Raw genomic sequence first — 13,891 nt, 5'->3', positions numbered from 1 at the left:
CACAAATATAAATGAAAACAATTTTCAAAATACTATGTAACAGGTTACTAGATCTAAGTAACAGGTTATTGTGACTAAGTAACAGGTTACCAGAACTAAGTAACAGGTTACCAGAACTACGTAACATGTTACATGAGTGAGAAACAAGTTATCCAACAAAAATTGATCTGGGTAATCGATTACACCATGTGGGTAACATATTACACAATACGATAAATAATTACCCAGTTGGACAGAACAGTTGGGTAATCAATTACACCTTTTGAGGAATCGATTACTGCCTGTGAAAATTAATTTCTCAGTTGGACAGACTTGTTGGGTCTCGATTACATCGATTAAGTAATCGATTACTGAGAGTTGTTACATCAGTTTTCATATTGAAATCACACAGCTTTCAACCCAAACGAAATGATTTCATTCCAAACGAATCCCACCTTTTCATAGAGGGATTTTGGTTGATTGGAAAGTCTATATAAAGGCTTTGAAACTCATTTCTTACACACACATATACATACATAACTCAGATTGAAATTACTTACTAAAACTACAATTTTCTGAAATACTTGTTCTACACTTGGTGCAACTTGTTCATAACTTTCAGAACTTGATTTGCAAAGTTGCCTTAAGTGTTATTGCAAGTTATTCAAACCTTATGAGCATTAACTACTAAAGTATACATTAAGTTATTGGATTTGAAGAGTTTATAACTTCAAAATCTTTTAAAGGCAATCCATTGCCATTGTTAAACATTTTCTTCATTCAAAGTATTGAATTACTTTCTTTTACTATGGTGTGATATGAAAGGGGATATAGTCACTTGAAAATGGTGTTTTCTAAAGAGTGATATAGGTGTTAGAGAGTGAGTAAGGTACAAGGGAATCTCAGGGTGAGAAATTGTAATTACTACTCTTAATATCTAGTGAAGAAATCTCTTTTGCTGCAAGAGTACTAGATGTAGCCTTCGGTAGACAAGAAAGTGAACTAATATAAAAACATATGTGTACTCTCTTCTCATTTATCTCTTTACATTTACTTGACTATTTCTGTATATCATTTTCTGTCGTTATTAACTCTTGAATTGTGCAAAAAATCAGTCATAGTTTTAAACAACTAATTCACCCCTCCCCCTCTTAGTTGTCATCTCAGTCTTACATTTAAAATATTTTTTCTATATTTTTAAGCATAAAATGTAGTTGTGAATCTACGAGGTCGCGTATCCAAAAATTGGGGCACGACAATCAACATTGAGGGAGACCAATAAAACCATAGAAGAAATTATAAAGGATTTAGAGATCAATACTTTATCAATGAACATGATTTACAATAGAGCATTATGGCATTGTTCAATTCATGTAGTTAACCTTAACTAGTGGGATAAATACTACTATTGTTATAGTTGAGGTAGAGGTGTCAAAACGGGCTACCCGAACGGGTCGGGCTAGCCCACATCGGGTTTGGGCTAAGCTGGGCTGGGCTAAAAAGCCTGGATTCAATTTATGCATATCAAATGGTAGCCCAAACCCGCCCTAAGTGGGTTGCGGGTTATGGCGGCCCGACCCGCATAAACAAAAAAAAAATTTAAATTTTTTTAACATATTTAATCTATTCAAAAAATATGTATCATTTGATATTAACATATAAGTTTTATTAACATATTTTTTATGTCAAATGCAACCAAACTTATAGATCTAATGCATTGTGTTTGAGTTAAGACGTGATGTTAAGTCCACGTGTATGATTTTTAACATAACTCTTTTATTAAATCTTTCATTTATATTGGACTCTCACTCTCTAACCCAATATAATTTGTAACTTCACTTTAATATATAAACATTTGATACCAATAAAAATATTATTTTTTGTATGTTATTTATCAACACTTTCATTGTGAACTATTATATTAAATTTGGTGGTGTAGAGTTCTCTATGATAAACAATTCATGTTGATTTTAGTTTTGTTGTAAACATTATTTTCTTTATTATATTTTTGTGGTAAAGTTAAATCTAATTAAATACATAATAACATAATACTTATTATCTATTTTTTATTATAAGTTGTTATGTAAATTTTCATTTAGTGCTTATTACTAAGCCAAAAGTCTCAAAAAAGATTAAAACATATAAGTAAAACGGGTAGTTCAGACCTGTCTGGGGTAAGCCCGACCCAAGCCCATATTTATAATAACCCGACTGGGCCCGTCCAAAAAGCACGGATTTAATAAAATGTACTTAAAATGATATCCAAGCCCTATAAATTTTTAGGCTTTGGCGGGCCGGCCCGACCAGGCCCGCCCATTTTGACAGCTTTAAGTTGAGGTAGTTGTTCAATTTGGTTTAATAAACGGCTTCACAAAATTTTACTGATTAATTGAAAACTTCAAAAGTATCTAAATGTAATAAACTATTTTTTGCCTACAAGTATATGGGTCATGATGCTCTAAGTGCCCAAATAGTTATAATCAAGAGAAATAAGTTACAGCTCAGATTTAACCTCATATATATTATTGGTAATTTGGGCAAAGTTTATGTGGTTTGTCCCCCAGCTTCCATTTATTTGTGGACAGAGAATGAAAAATGAGTCCACATGCCTTAGAATATTCCTCCAGCATGTCCTATTTGCTCACGGATATTTCAAACGGACAAAATGGGTGGTCTGTAGACATTATTGAAGAAAATGTTAAACATCATATATGCAAATACATATATTTTTGTCAAATGTGAAGAAGTGTATTCAATTTGTTATATGAATTTGTATATCAAATATGAGAAAGTACTATCATTTTCTTATTATATATACATTAATATTTTGTATATTATATATATTCATATGTGTTGTTCATTTTGTATGTTGTATGCAAATTATGTACTCTGTATATTTTGTATTATATATATGCATTTGTATTTTGTATATATTGTTTCATTTGTATGATTATTTAATATGCTAAATATATTTGTATATTTGTATGCAAAGTATGTATATTTTTTGGTACTACCAAGGATATCCCCTCTTCCAAAAAGAACTAATCTCTTTCGGGGTGCGTGGTTGTCCCTCCCAGTAAGTGTCGCTCTCATGAATCGAGCACTTAACATTTTGGTCATCTTGGGATCTAACAAGGCTTCACCACTTGACCAACACCTTGTTAGTAAGTATGTATTTTTATTTTGTATGACCAGTGTATATACATTTATATATTTTGTAATTTTATTTAGGGTGCCCTACAAGTCCGCACTGCCCATGTTTAGGGCGGACATGATATGATATTTCATGCCCTATCTAAAAACAGGCATGTTCACCCTAATTTAGGCAGACATTGCATGAGCACATATAGAACAGCTCTAATTGCCAATACTACTCGTATGCATTACTTATTTTTCATTTTCTCAAAATACATTTTCTAAATTCTTATTTTATGATGGTAGAAATTGAAATTCTGCACTAGACCCAATTGTAAAACTTTAAAAAAATTCAAACTCTTAACTCAGGTGAAGAACATGTAAAAAATTATAATTCTTCAATTAGAAAACTTAAAATAACCAACTTATATTCTCCTCAAAGATGATAACCATGTGTTTGCTATAAGTGAATTGAGAGTGAACGGAATGAGTGAGAGTTTTGAGGGAGAATAATGATATGTTTGCTTTTTTTTTTTTTACTATAAAAAATATTTCTTCATCTTATGTATAAGGAATTAATCCATTTTTTGGTATGTTTTTGCCCCTCACAATAAATATTGTTCTTAAAAATTAAATATTTAACTTTTTAGTATTTCTAAATCTAACATAATCGTGCATTACTAAACCAATATCTTGTTGATGTTTAGTTTAAGATAATTGATGGAAGTAAAGTGATGTTTTTTTTTTATAAAAATCTCTTGTTTGATTCACTATCTTGGAGGGCTAGTTTTAACCTCCACTCCAACAGTGGAGGTTAACATGTTTTGATAATAAATTCATCCGTACCACCTCACTCTCATATATTAAATGGAGAAGAATCATTTATTTCATAATTTTCTTATCATTATTTTCTTAATCAATCAAATTCATAAAATAATATTAAAATATTATTTTTATTTTTTTATTTTTATTTTTAATCGATCCTCATCCACCCCAAATAAGTGGAGTTCGTCCTTAGTTTATGAAACCTAGGGATGACAACAGGCGCGGACGGACGCAGGTAGTACTTTCCTATTCTTAAACCCACAATTTTACGGGTAGCGAGTATTTGCGGATACCCATCAAGTTTTTTATTTTAATTATATATTTATATAATTTGTAATAATTAATATGTAAAAATAATTATTATATAGGTAATATGATATATATTTCATAAATTTGTGATTGTAATCAAATATGTGTAATTTGTTATGAAATAATAGTAAAATATATGATATATAATTTTAAAATAATAATAAATATATATATAAAAATTTAATTAAAATTAAATATATAAATTCGTGGGTACCCACGGGACGGGTGTCATAAAACTCGTTCTCACCCATAAACTATTTTTTCGGGTACCCGTTACGAGTATTTCTATGGGTAGCCACGGGTGAGGTTTTTTGGTCATCCCTGTATTGAAACCTTCCAATCTCTCTCAAACCTACATTAAAATTCTCCCCCTCCCCTCCCATCCATAACACATATAAGAGTTTTTTGCAATGTTAGTGCATTATCTTTCATTTATATTTGATTATCTTTTTTCCACTTCTAATTATAAGTAATACAAATGAATGATGAATGATGAATGATATAAGTAAATTTTTATATTGAATTATTGAATATACATGCTCTTAAAAATAAAAATAAAAAGAGGCGTGATTTGTTTAAAACTAGGGTTTAAAATCCCCATATAACCTATCTCCATCATTATGGTCAAAATTGTAAAACTTTCCCATATTATTATGGACAATGATATGATGTCTCAAACCAATTACAATATGACATATCAATAAAAATTTTAAATCTTTATAATTTTGTCTATTTTTAGTTCACTATTATTAGTTTGAGACAAACTCTAAGGGCATGCTTGGGACAGTTCATCCCCATCCATCCATTATTATGACCCATTTTGTTTCACCTTATAAAACCCGAATACAAAAGAGCATCATCATTTTCACACTATACAAAACAACTTCAATGGCCTTCAACATTCAACCTAGGATTCTCTCTTCATCTCTCTTCTTCAACTTCAACTCCAACCTTCCTCCTTTTCTTCTTCTTAGGTTCACTTTCTCTTAACCCTTTTCTCTTTTTCCTCTTCCCACATGTATTTCATAACATTGCTGCTTTTTTGAATAAATTCAGGTACTTTTGTTCTAATCAGACACAAAACAATGACGTGGTTGTTGAAGAACAAGAGCAAAATGAAAAACCCAAACCCAAAATCAGATGTAAAACTAAAAGAGCCAAAACCATAGCAAAGATCATAAATTTCAAACCTTGGTCAAATGGGTTGTTATCTTCATTCACAACTGTACTGTCCAAAACGACTGTGCTTCAAACCCTGCGCCTTATTAAGGACCCTTCTAAGGCCCTTTTGTTCTTCAAGTGGGCCCAGGAAATGGGTTTCCCTCACAATGACCAATCATACTTCTTGATGTTAGAAATTCTGGGTAAAGGTAGGAATCTCAATGTGGCTAGGAATTTTCTGTTTTCGATCGAAAAGGGGTCCAATGGGGTTGTGAAAGTTGAAGATAAGTTTTTTAATAGTTTGATTAGGAGTTATGGTGAAGCTGGGCTGTTCAAAGAGTCTATGAAGCTTTTTCAGATTATGAAATCGGTCAGCGTTTCGCCATCTGTGATTACGTTTAATAGTATTTTGTTGATATTGCTTAGACGGGGTCGGACCACTATGGCGAAAGAGGTGTATGATGAAATGCTAGGCACATATGGAGTTACTCCTGATGTGTTTACATATAATATTTTGATCAGAGGGTTTTGTAGGAATTCCATGGTTGATGAAGGTTTTCGGTTCTTTAAGGAAATGACGAGTTTAGATTGTAATCCGGATGTTGTTACGTATAATACACTTGTTGATGGTTTGTGTAGGGCAGGGAGGGTGACAATTGCGCATAATTTAGTTAAGGGCATGAGCAAGAAATGCGAGGATTTGAATCCTAATGTTGTGACTTATACAACTTTAATTAGAGGTTATTGTATGAAAAATGAAGTTGATGAGGCCTTGGTTATTCTTGAAGAGATGACTGGTAAGGGGCTCAAGCGGAATATTATTACCTTCAATACTCTCATAAAAGGGCTATGTGAGGCACAGAAGTTAGACAAGATGAAAGATATTTGGGAACAAATGATAGGGGATAGCGAATTTAGTCCAGATACATGTACCTTCAACACATTAATTCATGCACATTCCTGTGCAGGGACCCTTGACGAAGCATTAAAAGTGTTTGAAAACATGAAAAAATTGCAGGTTCCTGCAGATTCAGCCTCATACAGTGTTCTGATACGGTGTTTATGTCAGAAAGGGAAGTATGATACAGCAGAGAAGCTGTTTGATGAGTTATTTGAGAAAGAAATTCTGATAAACAATTTTGGCTCTAAGCCACTTGCTGCAGCTTATAGTCCTATTTTCCAGTATTTGTGTGAACACGGGAAAACTAATAAGGCCGAGAGGGTGTTAAGACAGTTAATGAGAAGAGGTACGCAAGATGCTTTATCATACAAGACAGTGATTATGGGGCACTGTAAAGAAGGCGCGTATGAAAATGGATATGAGCTTTTGGTGTGGATGATAAGAAGAGACTTTCTTCCTGATATTGGGATATATGATTCTCTGATTGATGGTTTTCTTCAGGAGGATAAGCCTCTTCTTGCAAAGGAAACTCTAGAGAAAATGCTAAAGAGCTCCTATCTCCCGAAAACCGATACCTGGCACTCAATACTAGCAAAACTTTTGGAAAAGGGTTGTCCTCATGAGTCTGCCTGGTTTATTGTCACGATGTTAGAGAAAGATATCAGGCAGAATATAAACCTGTCAACTAAGAGTTTATTGCTACTCTTTGATCGTGGACTGCAAAGTCGAGCATTTGAGATTATCGAGTTGCTTTATAAGAATGGATACCGTGTTGAAATAGAACAAGTGATTCAATTTCTTTTCACGAGAGGGAAGCTATCAGAAGCATGCAATATGTTGCTCTTCAGTTTGGAAAACCATCAAAACGCGGATATTGATTTGTGTAATACAGTTATCCTCGACCTTTGTAAAATCAACAAAGTTACAGAAGCATTTAAGTTATGCTATGAGTTAGTGGAGAAAGGTTTACATCAGGAATTAATCTGCTTAAATGAACTGAAAGCTGCACTAGAATCAGTGGGAAAATTAGAAGAAGCTGCATTTATATCAAAGAGAATGCCAGGACTTGAGAATTTGAGCAGATCTTTGCCAAATAATTGCTCAATGAAATCCGGGCATACTGAAGTGTGAGTCTTGTTCACTGATTTGTAGTCTTTTATTTTCATATTTTCCATTTTGATTATCTAAAGTTAAAAGTATAAGCTTATAAATGTAGTTCTATTATCATCTTTTCCAATCTTTTCTACATGTGGTTCTATTTTCATCTTTTACTTTTGCCTTCCATTTTCAAGTCTCCTATGTGTTTCTACTTTCATATTTTCCATTAGAATCTTTGTATCCTCTAGTAAAATATTTTAGTTTGATGTGTTAATTGAAGAGATTTGACACATTTAACAGATTCGGAAGCTAGAATGGCATGCGAACAGAAGGCGGAACCGGAAAATGAAAGGAATCTGAGTTAAAGTTAGATTGGAGAAGCTCTTGCCTAAATCCATTGCTTCCAGAGATCATCGCGAAAGGCTTATCAAAATACTGGTAATGAGTTTTGGCATGATGTCCTAAAACTTGTATATTTTTTGCACAACTTCAAGTTTTTTATATTCTTGCATGTTGCAAGAAATAATAATGCATGAATTCAATTGGTCCCTTATTTTATTTTTGTCAATTTGGTCTCATATATTTCTAACAGTCAACCAATGTGATCCTTTGTCATACTTTCATCGGTTTCACTACAGTGATGATATTCCATTACCCACTGATGCCACTTCATCACTGGTAGATGGTAGTGGCACATGATCACTTACATTTGGGTTTATAATGAAGTTATTAATTAGGACCAAATTGTTGATAGGCTGAAAGATAATTTAAAATAAAATTAAAGATAATGGATTGGAATATTTATTTTATCATTTTATTGTTATTAACGATTTTTATACTGCGGAGGAAGGAAAATTGAAAGGTGGATTGTATTGTTATTCTAGTAATTGTTGTGTTGATCTTATCTACAACAATAAGGAAACCTTAGTCCCACTAAGTGAAACTCATTACATGGATCAAACGATGCATCATATGCATTGACTGAGCATTGATTTCTAAATCTTTCCTAATCGTTTTGCCTTTGTTTTTCTTTGCCTCCTTCTACCTCTAAAAATTGGACTAACCTCCATTTCATCTACTTTTCTTATTGGTGCTTCTAATGGTCTCTTCCACACACGTCCAAACCAGCTAAGGCAATATTATACCATTTTTTTTACAAAAGGAGTTACCCCAACTTTCTCCTTGATGCATTAATTCCCAGTTCTATCTTATCTACTGTGTTCACTCATATGACACAACATTCTCATATCTACTACATCGAGTTTACTCTTTTGTTGACATTTTACCACCAACATTCAGTTCCATATAACATTGTGGGTCTTATAGTTGTACAGTAAAATCTTCCCTTGAGTTTGAGTGACACTTTTCTATCACATATAACACTTGAAGCACTGTGTCTTTTCATTCACACTGTTGAATTATATGGTTTACATCTCCCTCAATTTTTCCATTGTGTTGTATGATTGACTCAAGATACTTAAATCTAGTGACTTGTGGTATGATGATCTTCAATTTTTTTCTCTACAGTGAGGTAATTCGTCTTACTTCGAATTATACGAAAGTCATGCGCTTCTAAAGCTTATTTCCACGTTTCTAGCTTCTCATCTGATTCCTCTCTCTCGAGCCTACAACTAGGAAAATATCATTTGCAAACAAATATGTATTGTGGCACCGGTTTATGAATATGCTCAATAAGCACATCTAAAATCAATGTAAATAGGTAGAGGCTCAATGTTGGCTCTTGGTGTATACCTATACCAATAAGGAATCTTTTCAGGCCCCATGTTGTATTCTCACATTGGTCTTGACCCATCTTGTGTTGATCGTATCTGTCAATGAAAATTATGTTCCAATCAGATTTCCTGACTTAACTTTGTAGTCAATGCATTATGTTCTGAACATGTCAATGGAAATTATTTCAAGCTCAGATGTTTGAGTAGTCAGAGTATGCTTTTAGTCCTCTAGTAATGGATGTCATCTTTTACAGAAGTTTGAGATAGATAGTTTAAGTTCAATTTTAACATCTGGAAACATAATTAGATACCTCAGAACTCAGTTACCTTATTTTTATGCAGAGCTGAAAAACTTTCCTAGTGCTTTTATGCACTCTAATCTTGTAAATGTAATGGACTTATCAATTTTCCATGTGTTTCAAAAGTTAGATATTGTTTATTATATGTAGAGTAAATACCTATTTTGGTCCCTTAATATTTTCATATGTATCAGTTTGGTCCCTCAAAAAGAAAAACTCGAAAAGGTCTTCGAGTATATTAAATGTGGGTCAAATTAGTCCTTTATAGCATGTTTTATGATACTTGATAGAGCCTATTTTGACATCCATTCGCGATCATTAAGTACTAATTTGGACTTTTATTTTTTTTGAGGATCAAATTGATAGACGCTAAAATTTGTAAGGATTAAAGTGGGTATTCACTCTTATATGTATTACATTGTTGAAATTACTTAAAACCTCATATTATGTTTTCAGGTCTGAAGTGCATCTTCCTAAGTTGGGTTTTTTAGAAGCAAAGTTTGCTGATGATGTTTCTGCTTATTAGCAGGCCCTGATTGATAATGCTCATGTTACTCTCTAGATTGGAGTAGAACTTGATGGGATTTCTTTCCCTAATGTTTAAGTTGACTCCTTTTTCATGAGTAGAAACTGTACATATAGTCATCATGATTTGTTCAGACAGAGTCATAACTATCACATTTATTATGTACCATGTTTAATTTCTTTCCCTTTTCATATTCTCAATTTATATTATAGAAGAGTCCGAGACAGAGAAGGCTAAAAGTCCTTAAGTTGCCAAAATAGCAAAATGAACTTGGCAGGTTTTCTTAGGCTTGTTCTTGTTTTTATGGTGATGGAATGTTTTAAATTATGGTCACGATTGTGGTTATTGTGACCGTTGGGATGCAGGTTGTAGTCGCGGTAATGTGAATTATTTTGCGGTTGAAAATACTTTTTGAATTAGATGTGGTCCGAAGTGGTTTGATGCAATCCAAATGCAGTTTGATGTGGTTGTGTTGTGGCTATATAATTGTGGTTTGGTATTACACTGTAATTGCTGTGTGATATGGTTACTGTCATCATAATTATAATAGTGTGTTTACATTATGTGATATGATCTACAATTTGGGTGATGTATAAAAAAGAGATGGTTGAATTAATTTACAAGTGCACATTCATGTTCCAATGTGCATGCCCAAAACTTGTGTATGTACAGGAACTATCAAGAGTTTGCTATATTGCCTATGAATAGTGAGGAAATTAGAATCATATGCAAAACACATTCGTATGAACATTGTATTTGAAAAGAAAAATAAGGAGATGAAGAAGAAAAAGGGTAGAGGAAATAATAAATAAATACTTAAAGTTTAGTGCTTTATTAATGAACATAATTTATTATTGAATATAATGATATTATTCAATCTTTTAACTAATTTCACCTAATAATGAGATAAAAGCTTGGTTATTATTGTTCTCTCTATTTTATTTTTTATGAAACATTTTAACACCATGAACTTTAAGACATGATCATGAGTCATGAAAGCTGGTATCATCCTCCACCAAGTAAAATTCAAGTCATAACAATTCCATTATAATTATTTTTTATATAACCATAGGTATCCTTTATTCTATGGGTAAGAAATTAATTCCGTTTAGAATATGTGACTATTACTTCCAACAAATGTCACCTTCAGTAATCAAATATTTGACCTTTTATTTCATCTGATAATCTATTGGGGCTTTATACCTCTACTGGGGCTTTATACCACTAAACTAATATTTTGTTGATATTTTTTTATTAAACAATTTGTGTGGATGATTTGGTGGAAAAAGTAATTTGTCTAACCAGATAACATAAGATTTTTCTTTATTCTGAACTTGCAGTTAGTTTTAATGTTAGTGGAAACACCATTTCCACCTGTTTTACTGCAAAAATGATATTTTTGTTTGACTATTTGACACTCATTACATGTTGAGAAATATGTTGAAAGTTAGAAATGAATTTGGTGGTCAACTAAGAAAGTAAAAGATTGTTGATCTATGAAACTTTTCACACATACAACCCATGAACATAAAAAATGTTACCAAACAAAGATAATGTAGGAATAATTTCTTACTACATGCTACACTTGTTTTACACCAACCTCTCTTCAACAACAATCCAAACCCATATATATAACCCCATAGCTTCTGAATTCTATGAACAAGTAGCTCCCATTCAATCCAAAGTATTTGCTGAAACCTCACAAAGATGGCACAAGGTGACTCTAATGGTAGTTCCAAGCACCATGCTAGGCGTGTTCCAACTTTGGGAAAGGCAACAATACTTGCTATAGGCAAGGCCTTTCCTAGCCAAATCATCCCTCAAGAATGCTTAGTGGAGGGTTACATTAGGGACACTAAGTGCGAAGATGCTTATGTTAAGGAGAAATTGGAGCGTCTCTGTAAGTGTTATTTAGCTTATTCAACATGAGATACTGACATTTTTCTACCTTACTCCTAACTCAACTAGTGAAATTGGTTTTATCAATATCTGAAAATGAAACCTCATTTGTTCTTCTATTAGTTGCATAACTTATATCAACATCAATATCGTACTTTTATACTTCCAACGAACTTATTTACATTTTTTCTCCCTCATCACGTTACAGAGAAAAACATTATCCCGATAAAGGTTGTCTAAATTTTCGTATTTTTATATACAAACATGCTTGCTTATGGATTTTTTTCCTTGTCTCATCATATCACAAGACAAACAAAAAGTACTAATACAAAAGTTGTTGACATAAACTTTTCCAAAATTGTTTCTATCAATATTTGAACTTGCCAAAGGATATCTTATTAGTTAATGTTAGTCAATAGCATCCTTTCCAACTCTTGGCACATAATAAATAGCACAACATGCATAAACTTCAATTCATTCTTCATGTAAATTTCAATTCTTTATTTCTTCAAATTATCATTTGCTAGGTAAAAACACTACTGTGAAAACAAGGTACACAGTAATGTCAAAGGAGATTCTTGACAAATACCCTGAATTGGCCACAGAGGGAACACCAACCATAAGGCAAAAGCTCGAAATAGCGAATCCAGCAGTAGTAGAGATGGCAACCAAAGCCAGCCTTGCCTGCATCAAGGAATGGGGAAGGCCTGTTAAAGACATCACTCATATCGTCTATGTTTCATCAAGCGAAATTCGCTTACCCGGTGGTGACCTCTACCTAGCAAATGAGCTCGGCCTAAAGAACGACATCGGCCGCATAATGCTCTACTTTCTAGGCTGCTATGGAGGAGTCACTGGCCTAAGGGTTGCTAAGGACATAGCCGAAAACAACCCGGGTAGCCGAGTTTTGCTAACTACATCTGAAACTACCATACTTGGTTTTAGACCCCCTAATAAGGCTAGGCCATATGATCTAGTTGGTGCTGCACTTTTTGGTGATGGAGCTGCTGCTGCAATAATTGGAGCCAACCCTTTAAACCAAGAATCACCCTTCATGGAACTGAACTATGCTGTGCAACAATTCTTGCCTGAAACTCATAATGTGATTGATGGAAGACTCACTGAAGAAGGTATCAACTTCAAACTTGGAAGAGACCTTCCTCAGAAAATTGAAGCCAACATAGAAGAATTCTGCAAAAAGCTTATTGCAAAAAGCAATACCAAAGATTTCAATGATTTTTTCTGGGCTGTTCATCCTGGTGGACCTGCAATTCTGAATAAGCTAGAGAATACACTTAAGTTGAGCACTGATAAGCTAGAGTGTAGTAGAAAAGCACTAATGGATTATGGTAATGTTAGTAGTAACACTATATTTTATGTGATGGAGTATATGAGGGATCATCTGAAAGAAAATGGAGGAGAAGAATGGGGTTTAGGATTGGCATTTGGACCTGGCATTACATTTGAAGGCATTCTCCTTCGTAGCCTCTAATCTTATATATGAATTTGTCTTAGGAAATATGTACTAAGTTGTCTGTTGTTTTTAAGTGGTTTGAAGGATTATTGACCAATAAAGTGTAACAAATACTTTATGAATATCAAGAGGGGTAAGAGTTATTATGGTACTACTTTGAAGTTCTTGATTGTTATTGCCTTGCATTTAGCTTTACTATTTCCTGAACCTACCTCCCAATAAAATTTTGTTTCTTAGTTGGTTCAAATTGCCTCATCACATGATGTAGCCACAATATTGTGATTGATGACCACCGCAACCGCATCACACTATAATTGCAGTATGATATCAAATCACAATGATGTGACCGAATCAGGCCGCAACACAACCACATCAGACCACATCGAATTAAAAATATTTTTTAATCACAATATAATTCACATTGTTACGACTGTAATCCAAATCGCAATGACCGCCATCGTGGTAACCACAATTTAAAACACTTTAGTGATTTTAGGAGAGTAATTTTTATGTTTGAAGTTTATAACCCAATAGCGTGTTGACATGCACTGT

At 33.2% G+C, this 13,891-nt stretch overlaps 1 protein-coding gene across 1 annotated transcript; it reads left to right on the top strand.

The window, feature by feature from the left end:
• Positions 5,066–13,506, top strand: LOC109352966 (pentatricopeptide repeat-containing protein At1g02060, chloroplastic-like). Its single transcript, XM_019595153.1, has 5 exons — positions 5,066–5,222; positions 5,305–7,437; positions 8,047–8,086; positions 11,665–11,866; positions 12,393–13,506. Exons 1-5 carry the CDS (start codon positions 5,137–5,139, stop codon positions 13,355–13,357), a joined length of 3,426 nt encoding a protein of 1,141 aa, XP_019450698.1. The 5' UTR covers positions 5,066–5,136; the 3' UTR covers positions 13,358–13,506.

This window comes from Lupinus angustifolius, chromosome LG07, assembly GCF_001865875.1.
Source record: "Lupinus angustifolius cultivar Tanjil chromosome LG07, LupAngTanjil_v1.0, whole genome shotgun sequence".
In the NCBI taxonomy this organism is placed as follows: Eukaryota; Viridiplantae; Streptophyta; class Magnoliopsida; order Fabales; family Fabaceae; genus Lupinus; species Lupinus angustifolius.
This window is presented reverse-complemented; position numbering and strand designations above follow the sequence as displayed.